The 21,167-nt window shown below is 48.6% G+C and overlaps 1 protein-coding gene across 2 annotated transcripts in view; it reads left to right on the top strand.

Annotated features, from left to right (window-relative positions):
* Window positions 1-21,167, top strand: part of LOC102072317 (GDNF family receptor alpha-4) — a 76,346-nt gene that overhangs the window by 38,621 nt on the left and 16,558 nt on the right. The window contains exon 2 of one of the 2 annotated variants that reach the window (XM_074540738.1): window positions 19,149-19,427. In XM_074540738.1, coding sequence (XP_074396839.1) covers window positions 19,149-19,427 — 279 coding nt within the window. The remainder of the gene's footprint in view (window positions 1-19,148; window positions 19,428-21,167) is intronic. The other variant, XM_074540739.1, reaches the window with a different exon arrangement.

Raw genomic sequence — 21,167 nt, forward strand, 5'->3', positions numbered from 1 at the left:
GGCCATTGCACCGTAAGCGGGGATGCAAAATTGACCGCTCCCTGTGAGGGCACAGGGCACGAGGGTCTCCTGCTCCCCTGGGGGTCGCCGTGGCTGGGCCGCTGCATCGGGGTGTCTTCCCGCAGCTCCTACAGATCCCTCTCGGGCGTGCTCGGAGCAAGGATGCTGCCAGGGAAAGCTGTGCCGGCTGGGGACAGCTCGCTGAGTTGCTGCCTTTCCCCAGAAGCCTGGGCTAACGCGGTCGTCCCGCCACCCCTGTTTAAATAGAATCCGCCCTGCCCCATCAAAAAGCATGCGGCTTATTTGCGTAATATCAAAAGTGAACAGATCATTATTGTTAGAAAGGTCGTTCACAAACGTGGGTACTACAGCTGAATTGACTCCTCTTTCTGAAATCGCTTTGGCTTCCCTTAGGTTAACTGGGGTATATGCTCCCCGTTGGTTTCCGGGCGCTCCGGCAACCCCCACCGGGAAAGCGTTCAAGGAGGCTGCCGGTGCTCGGTCCCTACAAGCTATTTTTGTTTTTCCCCAATCGGTGAATTTGTGTTGCGACCGTTTCCCGATATTGTTTAAAGCTTTATTCGGTTTCGCTCGAAACCGTATTAATTCTGCTCTCTCGGTTTCCGAATCCCAGCCGGGCTCGGTCCGACCCCGCTCCTCCCTTCGGGGGTGGTGCCGTTCCTTCTCCCTGCGCTCCCCCCGCCTGCTGCTGGGAGAGGTCCTTGCCCTATAAGGACCTAATTTGAATAGAACGCTCTGATTGGTCTCACGCTCCACTGCAGGGGCCGCCCCTTCTCCCCCCTCTCCCGCACATGCGTTCTGGGGCGCACTGACTGCATTTCCGCCCCCCGTCTCCTTACTTCCGCCCTCACCATGTGTTTCGGCGCCATCTTCAAACCCATACGGCGGCGGCGAGTCCCCGCCGGTCCCGGCGGGGTCTGACAATCTGGCCGCACTCCGCGCCCCCTCTGCCTGTCCCCGGCAGAAGAACTGCGCGTGCCGCTCTGCCTCCCGCGCTCGGCTGGCGGCCGGCGGGGAAGGGACGGATAGAGAAACCGCGGATTTTTCGGAAGGTTCCGCGGGGGGGCTGGGACCCGGCGGGCCCCGCGAGAGGGTCGGGGGGCCCCACGGGGGCTCCGGGGGGTCCCCTGGGGAGTCTGGGCTCGGGCTCGGGAAGGGGCGGAACGCCCTCGGCCCCGGCATATTCCCGCATTCAATCCGATCGCTCTCAGACACTGTGTGAGTCGCGGCCCCCGCCCCCCGCTTTACTGCAAGAAATAAACGTATATGCGCGACTTTCCACGTCTCCTGTTCTTCTAATGCCTTGCGTAGGGCCTCTTCTCCTTTCCCCCACGCTTTGAGGCTTTTACCATTGCCTGAGGACTTAGTATCCTCTGCTAAGGCGGCAGTGCGCTTCTCCCGCACTTCCGAATATAATATATTTACCGGACGTTCGATCGTCCCGAGCTCTAGGAGCCTTGCAATAGCAAGATTAGAATTCCTGAGCTCACACTTAATTCTACATTCTATCCTAAACTGTGCATGCATATCTGATACGACCTTTGCATAGGATTCCATGTTCCTTGCCGGTCCGGGGACGTCTCCCCCGCTGCAGTCGGACCTGCCGCTGCAGCCGCTGTCTCCCGTCCAGGCGAATTCCCGTTCCCCGGGCGCTGATCGGCTTCCCGGGTTTTCGGCACCAGAATGTTGCCTTCTGATACAAGGCAGGCGGCCTGGTTTCAGGAGACAGCACGGTGACCCATTCCCCAGGGTCACTCGGGCCTAAGAAACACGCGGACACCAATGTGGTGGAGGATCAAAGGCCTTTATTCTCTCTTCCCGTGGGGTTTTATAGTCTAGGGGGCTTCTACGTCAGGTGGGGGTCTGTCTTTACCATCTATGGTTAGTAGGGGATGGAAAGTTACCTGGGCAAGTGGAAAGTTACCGGAATCTGGTTTAGGGGGCTACATTCCTATGTTAATTTTCTTATCTAAGGGGGCAGGGGCCCTGTCTTCCCGTAACATCACGAGATCTTCCGAACGCCAGGCCCTATCTGCTACACAGAGCTCAGGTGGATGTCAGGAAAAGTGGGGACAGGCACCCACCCCTGCCTGGGAGGGCAGAGTTTGAGCCTCTGGATCAGTGAATTGCAGGACTGCAGAAATGGTCTGGAGTTCTGCAAAGACCTCCCAAGGACAGAGGTTTTAAGGAGTGAAGTTGTGGCAGAAGGAAGATGAGTGATTCTTTTATTAAAGGGTTTCCAAGAATTTAATCCTCACAGGAAAGCAGCAAAAAGAGGCGTGGGAAGAATTTGGGCCAGTTACAACCAAAGAAGCCAAAGAAAGCAGGTTTTGGCAAGAGTGGTGATTAACCTTTGGGGCAAACTTCCTGGGATGGTAACAGACTTCTTTTTCTCTTGAGGTTTTCCTGTCAATGAGAACTCTTCTCTGGAAAACAGACTTGAGCCAAAGACCAGTTCCTGGGGCTATGGCCACTGTGAGTGGGTGCAATCCTTTGGGCAGTGTGAGGGAGGGGTCAGCCCTGCCTCCCCCCGTGCTCTGCTGCCTCAGGGCCTGCCTGGCCCCCCTGCAGACCCCCCTGCAGGCTCCCCTGCAGATCCCACTGCAGGCCCCACTGCAGACCCCCCTGCAGGCCCCACTGCAGGCCCCCCCTGATGATCCCACTGCAGGCCCCACTGCAGACCCCCCTGGGCTGCCTCAGCTGTGTGCTGATCTCAGCAGGGCCGGGCCAGCACGTCCTGCTGCACTGCAGGTCCTGCGAGGGCCAGGCCAGGGCTCCAGACCTTCACCCTCTCTCACCCAGGGTTGGGTTTTGCTCCCAGTGACCCAGCACTGAACCACCTCCAGCCTCTGTTCTGGACCCATTAGCTCTGTTTTGATCAGTGAGCACACCCAGCCTCTGTTCTAGACCCATTGGCTCTGTTCTGATCAGTGAGCACACCCAGCCTCTGTTCATCCTCCACTCCTACAACCCCTGTGTCCACCCTAACTTGCAGCCTCTCCTTGGCTTGTTTCCTCCACTACACGTGCTAGTAACTCAGCAGAGCCCACACCAGGCAGGGAGCTGTCTGGGAAGGCTGCACACCTAGCAGTGTCCTCCTCTGGGCCTCACCAGCTCTCCAAGGGTGGGGATGCTGCAGAGATGGGCTCAGCCTGTTCCCTCATGGCTGTCGCCTCCTCCTCATGAGTTCTGTCTGTTCAAACAACTGTAGCAACCTTTGGTGCCCTGTCACCTTGTCCTCGTGGGTTCTGTCTTTTCAAACAGCTGTAGCAACCTTTGGTACCCAGGGACAGGACCAGGGAATGCTGGAGCTGGGCCAGGACAGGCTCAGGTTGGATCTCAGGAAAGGTTCTCCCCAGAGGGTGCTGGCACTGCCCAGGGAATGGGCACAACCCCAAGCTCCAGGAGTGTTGGGACAGGGCTGCCAGGGATGCCCAGGTTGGGATTTTGGGGTGTCTGAGCTGGGCCAGGGGCTGGGCTGGATGATCCTGGTGGGTCCCATTCAAATCAAGGTATTCTGGGATCTTTCTAACCAGGGCACTGTAGTCACTACCTCGTTTGGAGGTTCCCAGCCTACACAGAATGACAGAACGCTGTCCCAGCGCTCCTGGAGCTTGGGGTTGTATTCATCCCATGGGCAGTTAACTTATCCCCTTTCCGAGTTAAAGGGGACCTTCCAGTCCTCTCCTGCACCAGAACCTCTCTGCTGTGGAGCAGAAAGGCCAACATTGGGGGTGCCATGGGGAAATGCTGTAGCAGCTTAATTCTCCCTTGGGCACTGGGATCCTGAGTTCATCCACAGCTGGAAAAACACTTCCAGGGTGGGGAGCAGCCAGTGCAGCCCTTTGTCCCTGCACTCAGCCTGGAGTGCTGGCCCTGGCTGCAGCAGCTCCTGCAAGCACAGCTGGGACTCAGCCAGGGAAAGGTGTGATGGTGTTCACAGGGGTATCAGGTTGAGGGAAGAGATGAGGATCTGACTCCATGTTTCAGAAGGCTTGATTTATTATTTTATGATATATATTACATTAAAACTGTACTAAAAGAATAGAAGAAAGGATTTCATCAGAAGGCTAGCTAAGAATAGAATAGGAAAGGATGAATAACAAAGGCTTGTGGCTGGGACAGAGAGCCCGAGCCAGCTCCTTGTGATTGGCCATTAATTACAAACATCCAACATGGGCCAATCACAGATGCACCTGTTGCATTCCACAGCAGCAGATAACCATTGTTTACATTTTGTTCCTGAGGCCTCTCAGCTTCTCAGGAGGCAAAATCCTAAGGAAAGGATTTTTCATAAAAGATGTCTACGACAGAAAGGCAGCCGAGGAACTGCACTGGAGCAGTGACAGGGTCCCTGCCAGGTCCCAGACCAGCCAGAGCTGCTTTTCATTGTCAGGTGGAGGAGGAAAGGTCCCACAGTGGGCTCCTGGCACAGTCTGGGTTTCCTTCAGCAGAGCAGCATGAGGCTGAGAGCAGCTCCATGTGGGGGAAAAAGGATTATTGGAATTACAAACACCATTCAAGGAGAGCTGGGATTAGCTGGGTTTTACAGACAGTTAGGACGAAAGCTGAACTTTATTACTTCTGCCTTTTTCAGTTGCCTCTGGTCTATTCAAACTTCATGACACTCAAAATTAGATTGAAGTCTAAGCTTCTCTAAATTGGGAAGCTGAAGTCAACAGGGAACAGGGAAGAGAGACCAACAACTCTTTTACCTCCATTGATTAGATGATAAAAAATATGATTTCCCCTTAAAGGTTCTGTTGATTTAAGTGTCTGAAATTCACTGATGTGCAATAGAGTTTTTAATAGTACACATGTTCCTGGTAAATCTTCATAATCAATTTTCTTTATGCTCTTCTCTTGCATTTTCCATCATAATCATCTTTCCTCAACTCTCCTCAGCAAGTAATTCTGAATTTCAGACTTGTTTGCAACCTGCTGACCTCTCCCCACCCCCAATATGAAACCTATGAATAATCATTGAGAGTGTGTCATAAATAATTGTGTGTGAACTGCAGTCAGTAATTAAATATTAGGATTCTGCTCCTGTTGCTGGGTGAACTCTTGTTTTACAAGGGTAAAAGAAGCCCTCAAGCAAGTTACTAGACCTTTGTATGGCTCAAGTTATCTTGGATTACAGATAATGTCTTACAGCAAAATTCATGTTTGGTTATTTAAGCTGAGACCAAAAACAGATTTCCATGGCAGAAATAGTGAGGGCACAAGGAGAAAGTTCAGCACAAAGGTTCAAACCTTGCTTAATAACTTATTATTATTTAATTTCCTTTTATCCCCTGGGATCTCTGGGACGGAGGAACCTGTCATTGCTGTAACTGCAGGTCTGGTTCAGGTGCAGACACCGTGGCTCAGGATGCTCTCCTCCCCTGGAGTTTGGGAAATGCTGCTGTGTCCATGGCAGGGGCACTGCTGGCTCTCTGCTGCTGTGCTGAGCAGGAAAAGCCTGTCCCACCCTCAGCAGCCTCTCAGCCTGTCTGGCTCCAGGTGCTTTTTTAATCTCTGACACAGGTCAGGGCCCTTCTCTGAACAATGGGGTTCACTGTGGCCACATTTGACCCTGGGACTTCATTGTCACAATCAGATGCTGTGGGACCAGGACTGGGCTCCAGGGGCTCTCCAGGGGCTGTCTCCTGCCAGGACTGGGCTCCAGGGGTTGTCTCCCTCCAGTTTCATCTGCCAGGCCCCAGCTGAGGGGCTGCCCTGCCTGCAGCTCTGCTCAGCTGCTGCTCCAGGAGCAGGCAGGATTCTCATGGAGTACCTGTAGCCCACCTGTAGCCCTGTTCCTGTCTCAGATATCTTGGAGCACCCCAGGCTGCACTAAATACCCACAGCTGGGCCGTTCCAGTGACACAGAAACCAGGACACCCAGCTCAGGGGGGGAATGAAATGGCTGCCAACACAATTATCAGAGAACCATGGAATGGTTTGGGTTGGAAGGGACCTTCAAGCTCATCTTGTTCCATGGTCAGGGATGCCTTCCTCTAGACCAGGTTGCTCCAAGCAGGCCTTGACTTCATGTCCTCCATACCACCCTTACATGACAGGTAATTTACTACTTGCTTTATACTCTATATTTTATTTTTTAACACACTGCCTTTGTTGTTCATTTGTTGCCCATTTCTGCCCAATGCCTCAACTCAGCAGCCCTAGGGAAAACCAATTTATCATCCTGGTTTTGGAGGTACCCCTAGACATGATCCATTCATCTTCTCTTTCTCACCATGTTTCCACTGTTTTTCCTTATTCTGTGTCCTCCACATTGGTTTTATGCTTTTTATGACTCAGTTATCCAGCTGAAATATCTCTTTTGCTCTCCCTTTTATGAGATGTGTTAGGAAAGACTTGCCAAGGCTGTGCAGATCTCACAGTGCAGCCTCTCCCTGTTCAGCACAGCACTCTAAATATTACACAGGGTACAGACACAAGGCTTGCACTGCCTCCACAGGTACAATTCTCACCCAGGTCTGATGATTAAAATAGAATCTCTGGTCTGACTGTCAGCCAGCTGATGTTCTGGGCAAGGCAGGCAGGTGTGATGAGAATCCCTCCTCTGTGTGAGGCTGTATTAATGCACAGGCTGGGCTGTTATGTGACTGTGCCCTTGTGCTGGTGTGGGATGGGAGCGTGGATTTCAGCTCCTTCTGGATTATTCATGGCAAGTCTCAGATTGTGAATCCTTGCATTTACAACCTCAGTGCCTCTCTGCTGTGGAGTCTTGTTGATTGCAATATAAGTTCTCATGGTTTTGTGTTTTTGCTGTTCCAGCACATCCTGCCTTTCCCCTCATGCCCTCCCACCCTCTCTCTGTAGTCTGACTGCCCCACCACGAGCCCCACAGGCTGTGGGAGTTGTCCCAGCTAAGTGAGGCTTTCCTCAAGCCACTGAGGGCACAGGAGTGATTCCAGAGGGTAACTGCAAGTAATTTGGGTTCCTCTTGGTGTTCCCTAACTATTTCCCTTTATGTGTAAATACATATGTATGGCTATATGCCTAAATTCCAGTTGTCTTGTGTCACCCCTCACTTCTCACTGCCTTTTCCCTTCTTCAGCTAAAATCTTCCCTGGTTTTTCCAACTTGACTTCCTCTTCCAGTTTCAGTGTGTGCCTTATTCGTCCTCGCTTCTGATTTGGGCTTACAACCTCCAGCCTTCATGTCTAATATTTAGTGTCAGAGGCAGAAAAAGGTCAGTGAGAGATGAAGGGATGATGGATAGATGCAATGACCTGTGCTGGTACAGACATGTACACAATTTTGTCTTTGAACCCAGGGTTGCCTAGAAAAGTGTCACTGGAGGACATTTATTGGAGTCCTGTGGCTTTGTAACATCAGGAGGAGAATCTCTGTTCTTTGATTTTAATCATCATTAATCTTCATAAATCTTCAGGAGGGTTTATCTTTTGTCTGAATGAATTTTGCAACTTCCAAAGAAAATAGAGGCGGGGGAGTATAATTGAGTGCTTGTTTAGTGCCAAATTCATCTTAAAGCAGAGAATGCAAATGGCATGGCAAGTGTTGAATTATATATGATTAAAACTGCTTCAGCCCTTGCAAAGAAAAATAAAAAATGGCCTTTTTATTCACCGGTTAATCATGTAAAAAAAAAAAATTGGATGGAACAAAAATGAACTTAATCACAGAAAAAGGGGTCACAGTTGCTGCTTGACACATGGCTGGGATCCCCATCAAAACCATGCAGCACAGAGCGCGCTGGCATTTAAGTGCTTCAAAGAGGTGCATTAAGAAGAGAGTTCATTGATAAATGACCCTTTAAAAACGGGTGAGATTCTGTCCTTAGCAATGAATGCTCAAGGTCTGCACAGTTGTCTTGGCCCATCTTGGCTGCTCTTGTGTTTTGCAGGCAGAGTTGGAAGGTTTTCCAGTGCTTAGTTATATGGAATGATGTGCAAGACAGATAAGAGTGTTGAAACCGCTGAAGGCAGGATCCAAATCCTGTCCATTTTTGCTAACAATTGTTGGTCTGGCAGCAGTTCAAACTCAACACCCGTGGACTTTTCTGATCCAGCAAGTGCCAGAGATCAAACGAGGAAAACGTAATTTTCTCCTCACTTCTCTACAGCAAGAGCAAGGGCCTGAAAATGACTGCTGGACCCCGCTGAACCAAGAGCATCAGACATTTTTAGGGCTGTTTGATGCCGTGGGCATCACAGCTCCCCCGGAGAGCTGGATGAACTCAGTGTTCCCAGAGCTCTGTCTCTGAAGGCATTGCCCTGATGTTGTTATTGGCAGCGTGGACAGGGATGCTCTGTGCTCTGCCTTCCAAGCTGCTCCGGGCACAGGGGAGGCTGTGGGCTGTGCAAATGGGCTCAGCTTGCCCTGGAACAGCAGTTCCCTCATATCCCTGCCAGGGATGGCAAAGGAGGATATGGACCTCCAGCATGTGCTTTAAAAACCCAGCCACCTTTCTGCAGCTTGGTGTGTCAGTGTTTGGTGGGAGCCAGTGGACAGAAACAGAGCGTTAGCAGCTGTGTTGGAGCCTGGTGAGGCAGGGAGGAGCTACCCAGGGAGTGCTGGCCAGGGACGCCTTCCCTGTCCCAGCTTGCTGCAGCCCCAGTGTTCAGCCTTGAGGAGGGAGATGCCTGTTCTTAGAGAGTCACCCTTCACACAGACACAGTTATTCCCCTGCCATTTGTGCCTGTCTCCAGTGTGGTTTGTTTGATTTGGAGGTGTCTGTCCTCGTTTCACAATCCACAGCTGCCACAAGGTGTGCCCTGGAAGGTGTCACAGGGACAGAGAACGGGAAGGGACCACGAGTACAACACCCACAGCTCCAGCAGGGGAGGGAGGATGCAAGAGCTGCTTCTGACAGGTGCTTTTGTAAACAATTCCACTGCTGGGTATTAAACAGACCCTCCATAATCTGTTCCACTTTTTAACTTCCCATGTAACATTTTTCTTAATATTGATCTAAATCTCCCTTGCTGCACATTAACTCAGAATTACATCTTATCTCATATCTCACAACAGTGGAGGGATATCTATCACTGTCCACATCTAAAATGTCTTGTTTATGTATTTGAGTGCTCTGATCTTGTTTCTTCACAGCCTCCATCCTAAACTACACAAATCCTTTTCTTTCATCCTCACCTCAGCCTGCAAACCATTTATAATTTTAATAAAATTCCTCTGGGATCTTGTCATCTTCCTTAACATGTGTTGTCCTATCAAAAGATGACCCAAACTCCAGCTAAAGCCTTACTGGGGCTGAGAAGTGCAGAATAATTGCTTCCTGTGATAAACACATACCACTTATGCCCCAGACCACATGTTTTCTGGTTTTCATTCTGTTTCTTTTCCCTGTTCAGCCTGTGACCACCTCTCTCCCCACTGCCATATCTTCTTTGCTTCTATTTTCTAGCTTTTATTTTCCCTCCTGTCCTTTCACACTCACATCTCCCCGTGCCACTTTTGCTTCTGATCAGTGTCATCCTCCTGATTTCATACACTGCCTTGACCAGACCAAGATAATTTTGAATTCCAGTCTTGTCTTGCCCATTGCTTGTGACCCCTCCTCATCTTCTGTCAGCCACAAATTGCAGAAATCTATTCTCTATTCCATCACTGGAGCCATTATGGGAATATTGAACAGCACCAGACTCAGGACAGACTCTCAAACACCTCTGAGTCTGAAAATGTGTCCTTTCTGGTGTTGGAGCTCTGCGTTCATGGGCACCCACTTGACTGTGAGTGCTCAGAGGCCACTCACACTTGGACCCGTGCCCAATATCTTGGAGAGGTCAAATCCCATGTCACATCTGCTTTCCTGGACAGTGTTATCCATGAGGCTGATCCATAATTCATCTGGTTCTTTTGCCTGCTTCTTTCTTTTTCCACTCCTTTGGGAACTCATTCTTCATAAGAGTTGGAAAGATAAAGATGTTACCTTTCTACCATCTCTAGTAGCTCACATACACAGACTCTCTGAGAGGGTCCAGCAGCCCCTGGGAGAATGTACTTCTGTGTAAGCAATTCTGTGGCATGAGGGGAAATTTTAAAGCAGAATTTGGGGGGGAACATCTCTTATTCTGTGGAGAGTGTGGTGGGACATGGCAGAAGCAGCCTGGATGTCATTCTGCAGGTCTTGCCCAAAAGCGTCCATGTCCTCAAATTGTTTTATCTCCTTGGAGCTCTTGCCCCTCATCACCCATCACATGTTCTGACCTGTGTCACAGCAGAAGTTCAGGATCTTGTTCTTGGTTATGCCAGAGAGGGAGAACCCATGGCACGAATGCCAGATCCATTTCTGTTCCCAGTTTATGAGTCAGCAGCTGTGAGGCAATGGATCACCAGCAGAACCACCCCTCTCCTCACCCTCAGCCTCACTCCAGCAACTCTTTTTTGGTCAGCAGCTCCTCCCTGGGCTGCAGCCAGAGACTACAGCTGATAAGAGACCCTTGTGAGTGGGAAAAGATGTGAATGACTGGATGATATCTGGAAAGTGATACAATGCAAGGAAGTGTAGACCAGGGGGAAAAGAGAAAATAAAACAGTGTTGAGATGTCTTTAATAGCACTGGTGAGCAGGGCACAGAAATCTGTGCTGTCAGATCCTGAACCCTCAGTGCTTCAGCCTCCAGAAATGCTGCTCTGCTCATGAGGCAGAAGTTAAGGGAAGGGTTGGGACTATCTGCAGTCACTGAACACAGTTTTTCAAAATAGAAGTCAGTGCAATATGCCTGCCCCTGGGAGCAGCAGGAAAGAAGCACAAGTCCCTCAGATGGAGATTAAATCCTGAACAACTCAATAGGAATATTCAGAGAAAATGTTTTCTTTTGTGTACCAAGGGAGGTATTTTGAAGACAATAGCTGGAGATGTAGGGTTTCTTCATCCTGTGATCTGCCCCTTTTGGGTCTTTGCAAATTGCCCTAAGAAGACTTTGTAAGTCTGCATTTCCAATGCCCCTGATGGGACATGTTCCTTATAAAAATTTCCCTCTCTTTTTTAACTTGCTCCTATGGTTTTTGACAGGAAAATGCAAGAATTATTTAAAGGAAATAAGGACATTGCAGTCCACATAGACTGGGGGGTAGGGGAGAGGGCAGCAGAAGGGTCAAAAAATAGGGCATGGCAAAAGAAATCTAATTTGAAATGAGAAATGTGGGGTATTTGGGAGAAAGTGGAAGTGAATTGACGTATACACAGACTCTGGCCAAAGCCATATGAGTACAGAAATGCTGCTTTGACAGCTAAGAAAGATTTGCAGGGTTTGGCTCCTGGAATTAAATGAGCTCTGTTCTTTCTGGGTTGTTATTCAGGATTCCAAGTGAAAAAGGAGTGCCATCGTGGACAGGGAGTTTTGCCAGCCAGAGAGAGGAAAGCAAGCACCTGAGTTTGGGCAAGCTGTGCCAGAGAATTAGAGAATAGTTTGGGTTCTGAAGAGATCTTTAAAGGTTGTCTGTACAGCCCCCTGCAATGAGCAGGGACATCTTGCACTAGATCACACTGCTCAGAGCCCTGTCCAACCTGATCTTGAATATTTCACCTCAAGATCAACCACCTGGCCAGTAAATCCCTCTGTGAATGACTCAGACAGTGTGACAGAACTTTTGTGCACTATGGTGGAATTGTTTTCTCAACTACTCTGCAAAAAGCACCTTCATGTACAGAGGGATGCCTTTGCTGCAGGAGCTGCTAAAGAAAAATATTCAGGTCAAACCATGACATAGGGGAAATGGAATCTCAAAAAAAAAATCACCTGTGAGAAGATAGGAGGATTTCAGCTTTAATTTTCCAGCTGCATCCATGGCGTTTGAGGAATGTAAACCAGGAAAACTGAGAGCAGGCACTGCTGTCCTGGGAGTGTTTGAGCATCATTCTTCAGTGCTGATGGAGGACTGCACAGGCCATGGAAATCTGGTGGAAGAGATTTCTCTCAAACTTCATTGGGAATAAACTTCTGGGAGCCATGGCAAAGGAGAAGGCACTGCAGAAAGCTTCCAGCAGTGCCACTGGCAGGAGACTTGGGAGCTGCATATCAATCCAGACCAGAGGTTTCTGTCACTGAGAGCACAGGGCACAGGTGCAAGATAGCAATGTCAGGGCTACAGCCCTGAGGGATTCTACAGAATCTGTGAGACCATGAAAATCCATTGCAGTGGCCACCAATGCCCATAGGGATGGAAGAAATAGATTTGTGTGAAACGTGTCAGTAGTTTTTACCTTGGAGACAAAAACCATTGAGGCTGGGTCAGGTGTGGCGGACCTGTGGGACCATCCATGGCACTGAGGCTGCATTATTAGAGACACTCATATTATGTTACCCCATAGGAAACTATAAACCTTTATGTGGCACATATGGGCTTCCAGAAGTGGTCATTTTTTACATCAGTGCACAGTTAATTAATAGGACTTTGCAAGATTTTGAGGAGTTGGTGAATGCCAGAACTCTTCAGTCAAATGATTTGAAGCAAAGTGGAGCTAAGGGAGTTAAAAAAAAAATCTTAGATATTTAATTCTATATGTGTATAAAACCATTACAGGCACTGAGAAAGATCTGGATCTCACTCTGCTGGACTTAAGCAGACTGCCTTTAAGGCACTGGATGTTGTTAGCTGAAATTTTGCTCAGAAAGATGACTATTAGGCTGCCTTGCTTATCCAAACCTGGACTGGGAAGCTGAGCTGATCTTGATGCACAGATAGAGAAATAAAAATACATGTACAAAACCAAGTGATGTTTGAGAAGCTCAGTTACTTCAGACTCTGTGGCTGATGACTCCTGAATGCAGCTTTAGTGGCAGACGAGCATCAACTGCAACATGAGAAGGATTTTTGCTTGTAAAAGGAGAAGATGCAAAGGGTTTAATGATGATGTTTCAAAGCCCTGTGGATGTGGCACTTGGGGACATGGGCAGTGCAGGGGGAATGGTTGAACTTGGTGACCTGAAAGGGCTTCTCCAACCTAAATGGTTCCATGATTCTGTGTGCAGGTCCAATATTAGACTTGAGGCCACAGAAAGACAAGGGAACAAACTTCTTGCTCACCATCATTTCTCAGGTGAACAGGGACATGTGTGAGCCCTGACCAGCACAGGGGGAGATCTCTGGATGGGGAGCATGGCAGGTCAGAGGTGGGAAAGATCACAATGTGATGTGACTGAACAGACCAGGCAGAGTTAGACCAAAAAAGGAGCCGTCTCCTGGTTCTAGGCTTGTTTTGCTGTGCCTCAGCAGAGAATCTTTATTTCTTTACCATGGGCCAGGACACTTTAAAGTCAAATTTAGGCAGAACTTGAGGTCTGATATATCTAATGTAAGTACTTAAAGATCACCTCTGGCCCTTGAGACCTCAGTTGTCCTTACTGCTGTCTGCTAGATGTTCTCTCACCTTGGCATACAAGGAGCTGATATCCAGAGACCAGCAGTTATCCCACAGGATGGGATAACTGTGGGATACAATGCACCAGTGTTGAGTCCCTGGTGATCACAAACCCCAGTCACCCTGTCTGGTATGCTGCCTAGCTTTGGGAGTGGGAGAGCCTCTGTTCCAGCAGAAATCCGGGACTGAAGCTTCCCAATACACCAATATCATGGTGTCCCCAGATTTTGGCAAGGAATGAATGTCACGGATCATTTTCTCTGCCAAAACTTGCAGCTGGTTGTGTGATCTGTGTTTTAGATTCCCAGTATTTCAGAATAACCTGTACCCACTTTGGGATTTCATGGATCCACAAAAGTTTTAAGCCTTCTTCCTGCTCTGATGGATTAAACTTATTTAAAATAGATACACAACTATTTGCAACCAGGTCATGCACTGAGCGTGATGGTCTGCATTTCATCCTCCTTTCATAAGAATGTTGTTTATAGCTGATTTGGTGGTTAGTCTGGCTGAGTCAGTCCAGCAGGATGGGGCATTCCAGAGGCATCTTTAGAAAACAAAGGCTGAAGCCTTGTCAAAATGGATGTGTTAGTGTAGGGGAGCAATGATATCTAGGGAGACTTTACCCCAAGTCATCATGAAGGCTTTCATGATGAATTCTGTTCTCCTTAAGGGTAATGGAGACATGATACAACTTGTCATGGTATCTGGATGTCATGTATAAATCTGTGATAAACAGCCAGGCAGATGAGAGAAATGTTTTCTTTGGGTTTGAGTCCATACAGTGAGTGGTTATCTCCTACATGGATCAGCCATCAGAGCAGAAGGAAATATTCAGTGGGTGTTGATGTGGTTATTTGTATCTCCTCAGTGCCTGTAAAGTCCTGTGTGGAGACACAGATCAAACACAGACAAAAGATTGCTCATAATGTGGAGAGAAGGGGTGAAGGGTCAGAGCTGGAGGGACAGAGGATCAGGCAGCACATTTTTAATGCCTGAACAGGACACACAGCACGTTATTGGCCTGAACTTTCCAGTATTGCTTTAACACCCTCAGACCCTGCATTCCTGAGATATTATCAGCAAATTCCACCACCCCAGTGCTGGCTGGGAAGGATCACTAGAAGATCCATTTGCAGTATGGGATTCCATTATGTGTGTGCTATGTTGGTAAGACCATCAAAGTCCACAGAGGACTGTCAGCAGGGAGTGGTGGTGTCCTCCTCAGGTGAGCTGCTCTGAGTTAACACAGGAAATACTGGGGCAGCCCTCAGAGAGGTGTTGGAGCATGGAACCTGCACTGAGATCAGGGCAAGACAGGTGGAAGGGAAAGAAACTTCCCTTTGCGTGGAGAGCAGCATCCCAGAGGAGGTTTCTGGGCTCTATAAAACCCAGGTGACAGCTCTGAGTTCTGGACAAGGCGTGTGGGATCTCGTGGGAAGGCTGTTCTCAAGCAGGCTGGGGAAGGAGCATAGGTATGGCAGAGCTATTCATTGGGGCTGCTCTGCAGGTATTTCAGCAGCAAATGGGAAATTATATTTGAGCTGCGTACAAGAGTTTGTTCCTTGTGATCCTGAGCAATTGGCTATAAAATCATTACATGAAAACAGAGTTTAAACAAGGTTTAGCAGGGGCCACCTGCATTAGCCACCTGGGCCCATTCATGCATGACTATTGGTTTATGGATAGTTGGGAAATACTAGAAATATTTCTTCAAGACATCCCTGATCCCCCTTTCTCCAGGCTGAGCCCCTTTCCCAGTTCCCTCAGCTGCTCTTCATAGAACTTGCGTTCTAGACCCTTCCCCGGGTTCATTGTCCTTTTCCAGACATTCTCCAGCCCTTCAAATGAAGAGTGTAAAAAGATTCCTACTGAATTAATTTATAAACTGGAGGGGAGAGAACGAAGATGCATCCCAAGGCCCCCAGTGGAACTGGTGTGGTTCCTGCTGAAACATCTGAAGCCCAAGTTGAGTAAGAAAGGGAGAGAGACAGGACTCCATGTTGGTGCTCTCCAGGCATTTTATTCACTATTTCCAGCCCTCACAGAATCACCTTCACACTTCTGTACCCCAGACACAGCTGCACTTCCTTGAGAAAGGAAATTATGTCCTTGGAGGAGAGTCAGACCTGCTTGGTCAGCACAGTGCATTTTGAGACACCTATCTGAAAGGAGCTCAGGGTCTGTTAAAATGGGAAGAGACAGGATTTTCTCTTACTCCCACACTTGAGGAGTAGCTCTGGGTGAATGGCACTGAGATAAGAGTGAGCAGAAACAGATGTGGAGCACAGCTACAAACAGGATGTGAAAATAAACTCATTACTCCATCTGCCCACCGTAAACAGCATGAAATTAGCAGGGAGTGAGAAATAAAACTCCAGACAAATGGCTTTTTAAAGGGAGCAGAGGGAGCTGGAAGGGCTGCTATTACATAAGCAGAGACTCTGAGAGCCCAAGCCATGCAGAGCTCCGTGCATATCCCAATTCCCTGGTTAGCCAAGGAGGAGGAAAATCCCGTGGCACACAGCCTGCCAGGAGCTATTTCTGAAGGCAAAACCAGAAAGGCCACTCCATCTTTGGGAGAGAAGACCTAATATTGCTCTTGTCCCTGCCTGTTAGGAAGCACTATCAATTTTATAAGTCATGGAGATTTATCTTTTTCCCTAAGAGGTGCTGTCTTAATGTTGCATAAAATTACTCTCTCAGGGGCAGTGTGAGGAGAAAAACGTGGTGTTATGTTGTCTCAGTTGCAAAGACTCTGCTAACAATAAAAGCCCCTGAATGATTTGGTTTTTAAGTGACACAATTACGGAACGGGTCATTCATGACACTGCAAGTGGCCTCAAGCACCTCTGTCATAAAGTCTGAATGGAGGTGTTTTATGCTGTGGGTATGGGCTGTAAATATTCACCCCTGGCCTTTGTTCTATGAAGCAAGGCTTGGTTTGAGGATATATTTACTTAAAATTTTGCAGGAAAATTTCTCAAATGGTCAATCTGCTTGATTTATTAAAGTGAGATCCCAAAGTGTTTTACAGCTTTTACAGGCTGGTTGTGTTTATAACCATCCTGGGGAGTATCTTCTGCAATTCATGTAGCGGAGAAAGGGAAGGAAGGTCATAATTTCTATTTTAACCTACTTTTCTAGCAGCTGACAGGACACTGAAAAAGTCATCTCTTCTGGAATACAGCCTGCTGGGCTTTATCCTCATTCAGAGGAGACCCTTTGGAAAAAGTCAGACTAAAATAAGTGAAGTGTTTTTTCCTTTATTCCTATGGATTCTGCTCAGACATGTTCTCTAGCTCATTTTATGGATCTCAGTGAATGTGCAAATTGCCCAAATGATATTTCAAGGAAACTGATTCCTTGTGTTCGAAGTTCTTCAGTATATGATAGCCCAAGGCAGACTTTCCCACATGTTGGAAATAATTTCTCTCTCCACATTTGGCAGATCCAAACAAGCCTTGAGTGCTAAATAAACTAGGTCTATGAATAAATCAGGGGCAGGAGAACTCAAATTTGAGATAGTGTGAGATTTGAAATACCTGAAAGCTTGACATTGGCCATGAGGCACTTTGAAATAGTCTGCAGTTAGATGAAAGGTTTTTCATTTGAGATTCCACTGGGATACTTCAGGAGGAAACCTCCTAGTGGGTTCACCCAAAGTTTGTAATAAACATAATTGAAGTATCTGAACTCCAGCTGCTACTTTCTACTCTAATCAAGAGCAACAGAGGCAGCTCCTTTGCAGCAAACACACTGTGACTGCTGAGGGAACAGAAATGGATATCCTGGGCTCAAGTGCTCAACTGGGAGGTGCAGAAATTAAGGAGAGGTAGCAGTTGCAAGGCAGAAAAGGGGACTTTATGAAGAGATCTGTAGAGTCTTGGAGAAAGCAGAGATTTCATGAAGCCCTCAGAAATGGAGATCAGGGACTCACATTTTTCTCAGGAAGCAGGATTTTCTAATATTGTCCAAACTGAGTCCCACCAGGAGCAGACACTGGAGGGAATCAAAAAGCAGATGGTCTTTTCTGCCCTTCGCCTTCTGGTTTCTACCCAAAGAGAAGACAAGTTATGTTAGAGACAGAGACTTCCTTTGGGAAGTATTGGAGAAGTTCTCCTTCAGGGTCATGACAGCAGTTTCTGTTTTGATAGTACAGCAGGATCCAAAATTACTGTACAGGCACTGGAAATGATTCTCCCCTTCCATAAACCAGGTTTGCCTCTTCCTCACTCTCCCAAGCTGTGGAGCAGTCCTGCTTGTCCTATGCCAAATGCTCCAGACCTTCACACCAGTCCCCTCGGTGCCACCTGGTGCCACACAGCCTCATCTGAGCACGGCTGACCCTGCCCTTTGCCAGGAGCAGCAATGCAGCCACGAGCCTTGGGCTGAGCACATCCCAGGAGCCAGCCTGGACATGTCCAGCCTGCTTTAGTGAGGAGGAGCAATAAATAACACGGGATTGGTCTGCTCCTGGCACTGAGGCACAGCACCACTGAGCCCTGATGAGCTAATTTATTGGTGTAGGTGTAGCAATGCCATCTTCCTCCCATGCTTTGGACTCTCCAAATGGAGAACACAGCATTTTGTGTTGGTAAAGGAACTTTGAAGACAATTTACAAAAGCTTGGAAAAAGCCAAGACAGAAACAATGGGAGTCCTGGGGAGACGGTGACAGTGAACAAGGGCCAACTCCTGGGATATATGTGGGCTGACTACATGTCAAAACACCCACACAGAGCCATTTATAGCTCCAGGAAGGTGTAGGCACAGTTAAACCATATTCAATGATCAGAGGTCCTGTAACAGGGTCTCTGTAACATAGGGCTACTGTTAACTTTGGAGGGCAGAAATGAGATAGAGCTGGGAAAGAAAGGACTTGAAAATATTTTTGTTCTCCAAGAAGGAAAAATCAACCACCAAGAAGTGGTCAAGTTTCTGTCTCTTATAATCCTGCTACCAGGCTGATCCTGTCATAGAACCATGGCATGATTTGGGTTGGAAAGGACCTCAAAGCTCACCTGGTTCCACCCCTCTGCCATGGGCAGGGACCCCTCCTGCAATCCCAGTTGCTCAGAACTCCATCCAGCCTGGCCCTGAACGCTCCCAGGAACGGGGCATGCACACCTTCTCTGGGCCCCTAGAAGAAGGAGACTGCGTGTAGCAGGCTCCATGGAGTTGGCTAGGGCCCCATGGCGGGCCAAGACTTAACAGTAGGAATTGCTGAGTCATGATGAGACAGCAAAATAAGCTCCTGTCTTCTGCCTCTCGAACCCTAGCTTATCTCTGTAACCCCACAGGTCACTTTCCCCTAACCCCTAGTACTGGACAAGTTTGGATCCCCCTATACCCTGTAAAAACAGGCTGTTTTAGCCCATTCGGGAGAAGAAGAGCCATCGCTGGAACCCTTCACAGACCCCCACAATAAACCATTGCTGTGGAACACCAGGACCTCTCCTTCTCCTCTCTCTCGTCTGCTTCTACCCCTAGCCCAAAGGCGCTTTTGGCAAGCATGAGCTGAAATCCTAAGAGTGCTGATAATCACTAAAGAGCTGAAATCCACTTAGCTTGCCAAAGATAGCCACAGCTTTGAGCAGCGTGGGTATTTGGGCACTCTGTCTCCAAGAGGGACTGAGTTATCTGGATAGGACTGCCTTGCCTGGGGATAAGCCTAATCTGAGGACCAGGGGTCCTTCAGCTGTGGGCGACACAGGCCATTTCCCTCAGGGCTGCTCCGTGGCACTGACCATCCCTCCCCTTCCCTTGCAGCAGGCATGGCAGCAGCCGCGGGCCCCAGCAGGGACTGCCTGCAGGCGGGCGAGGCGTGCACCACGGACCCCGTGTGCAGCGCCAAGTTCCGCACGCTGCGCCAGTGCATCGCGGGCAACGGCGCCAACAAGCTGGGCCCCGATGCCAAGAGCCAGTGCCGCAGCACCGTCAGCGCCCTGCTCTCCAGCCAGCTCTACGGCTGCAAGTGCAAGCGCGGCATGAAGAAGGAGAAGCACTGCCTCAGTGTCTACTGGAGCATCCACCACACGCTGATGGAAGGTCAGTGGGACGGGGCGCTCCTTTCTGATCATCTTCCTAAAAGGGAATCGCTCGCGGGCCGTTCTACAGAGCTCCCCAGCTCTGAGGTTGCTGCAGAATACCCCTGCATGATCCTGTTCTGTCTCAAGACATGCTGATCTTGGAGGGAGTAGCATGAAGTTGTGTTGAGGGGGTTAGGTTGGATACCAGGAAAGGCTCTTCCCCCAGAGTGTGGTCAGACACTGCCCAGGCTCCCTAGGGAATGAGCATGGTCCAAAGGCTGCCAGAGCTCCAGGAGCATTTGAATAACACTCTCAGGCACAGAGTGGGATTGTTGAGGTGTCTGGTAGGGCCAAGAATTGGAGTTGAGGTTCCCTGTGGGGCCCTTCCAACTCAAGAGATTTGATGATCCTATTGATCCCCATGGTATTGACATTTGGAGAGAGCAATACTGAAAACCTGAGATGCCTCCTTCCTTTTCTTTTTTTAACCCGACCTCTCTTTTATGACATTCCCAATATACATTGAGATCTTTTGCTGGAGAAATGCACAGCATATTTTGTATCTAAGTATGTTAACCAAGACCATAAACACTGTAGATTTTATAGAAACACAACATAAACTCCAGGCACTGAGGAAAAACAGCATGAGCTTCAAAAAAATCACTCTTAGAATGTCTCAAGTGTACCAGTGTCTTTGTGTTAGTGAAGATTTGGGGCTGGTGACATCAAGTTGGAACTTAAAGTGTTCCCAGAGCCAGTATTCAATAAGTTTGGATTTTGACTTTTTTAAGAGTCACCATAAAATTGCACCTCAGTGACCATAATTCTTCCTTGTCAAGCTTGTGAGTATTTTATGCACCATGAAAATTAAAATGGGGAATAAAACAGACCCTTCCAGCCATGGGCTGTGAAGTAGATTAATAAAACACTGCTGACTGAAACCTGCAGGGGTGAAACCACAGGCCAAAAGGCCAAGCAAAACAAAGGGCATGGATTCTGCAGTGCACAGGATTGCCAGGATGGAAACTGGTTGATCAAATTCCTGGGAAGCTTCCAGGTGCCACAGCTTGCAGGGTACAGAGCATGGTGCTATGGGCAAATACAAGACCTGAGCACACTCCTGTATCTGACCTTTCCCATAATTATGTGCCAGATTTGTTTCCATTGAAAGGTAGTCTGGGGAAGAGGTGACAATCCAGTTTCTCCATTCATCTCAGTGGGTGGTGTTACAGCTCCTTCCCATCTGACCTTTGTGGCTCAAACTTGGAAACAGATCACCTGTGACATGGCTGTGTAGGGCAGTGCTGTCATGAGGGTTTCCAGCTCTGGGACACATGATGGTTTATGTTGGAAGGGACCTGAAAGGCACTGAAAGTTCCAAGGCCCTACCATGGGCAGGGAGAGACACCTTCCTCTAGAAGGAAGAGAAGAGAGAGGCTGGCAAGGACTGCTGAGAGCAGGCAGGGGCCAGCTCTGGGTCTCCAGATTCAGAACAGGAGTTTGGTGCTGGATGGACTCCCTGCCCAGTGCCTTGGGATTTCCACCTTGGGAATTACTGGGAGAGGGCTGCTCTTGGAGGCTGACAACAGCTCTACTCAACTTCTCCCTGTCATGTCCTGAGCCCCACACTTTTTCAAACAACTGACTTCATTTGCAATGCAGATTCGCACACCAAACTTTTGATTTCCTTGCCTTAATTTCCCCAGGGAGATATATTTCGTAGCAGTCCCATGTTTCAGAGTCCTTACGCATGTTTAAT

The sequence above is a fragment of the Zonotrichia albicollis genome, chromosome 5, assembly GCF_047830755.1.
Source record: "Zonotrichia albicollis isolate bZonAlb1 chromosome 5, bZonAlb1.hap1, whole genome shotgun sequence".
Taxonomy (NCBI): domain Eukaryota; kingdom Metazoa; phylum Chordata; class Aves; order Passeriformes; family Passerellidae; genus Zonotrichia; species Zonotrichia albicollis.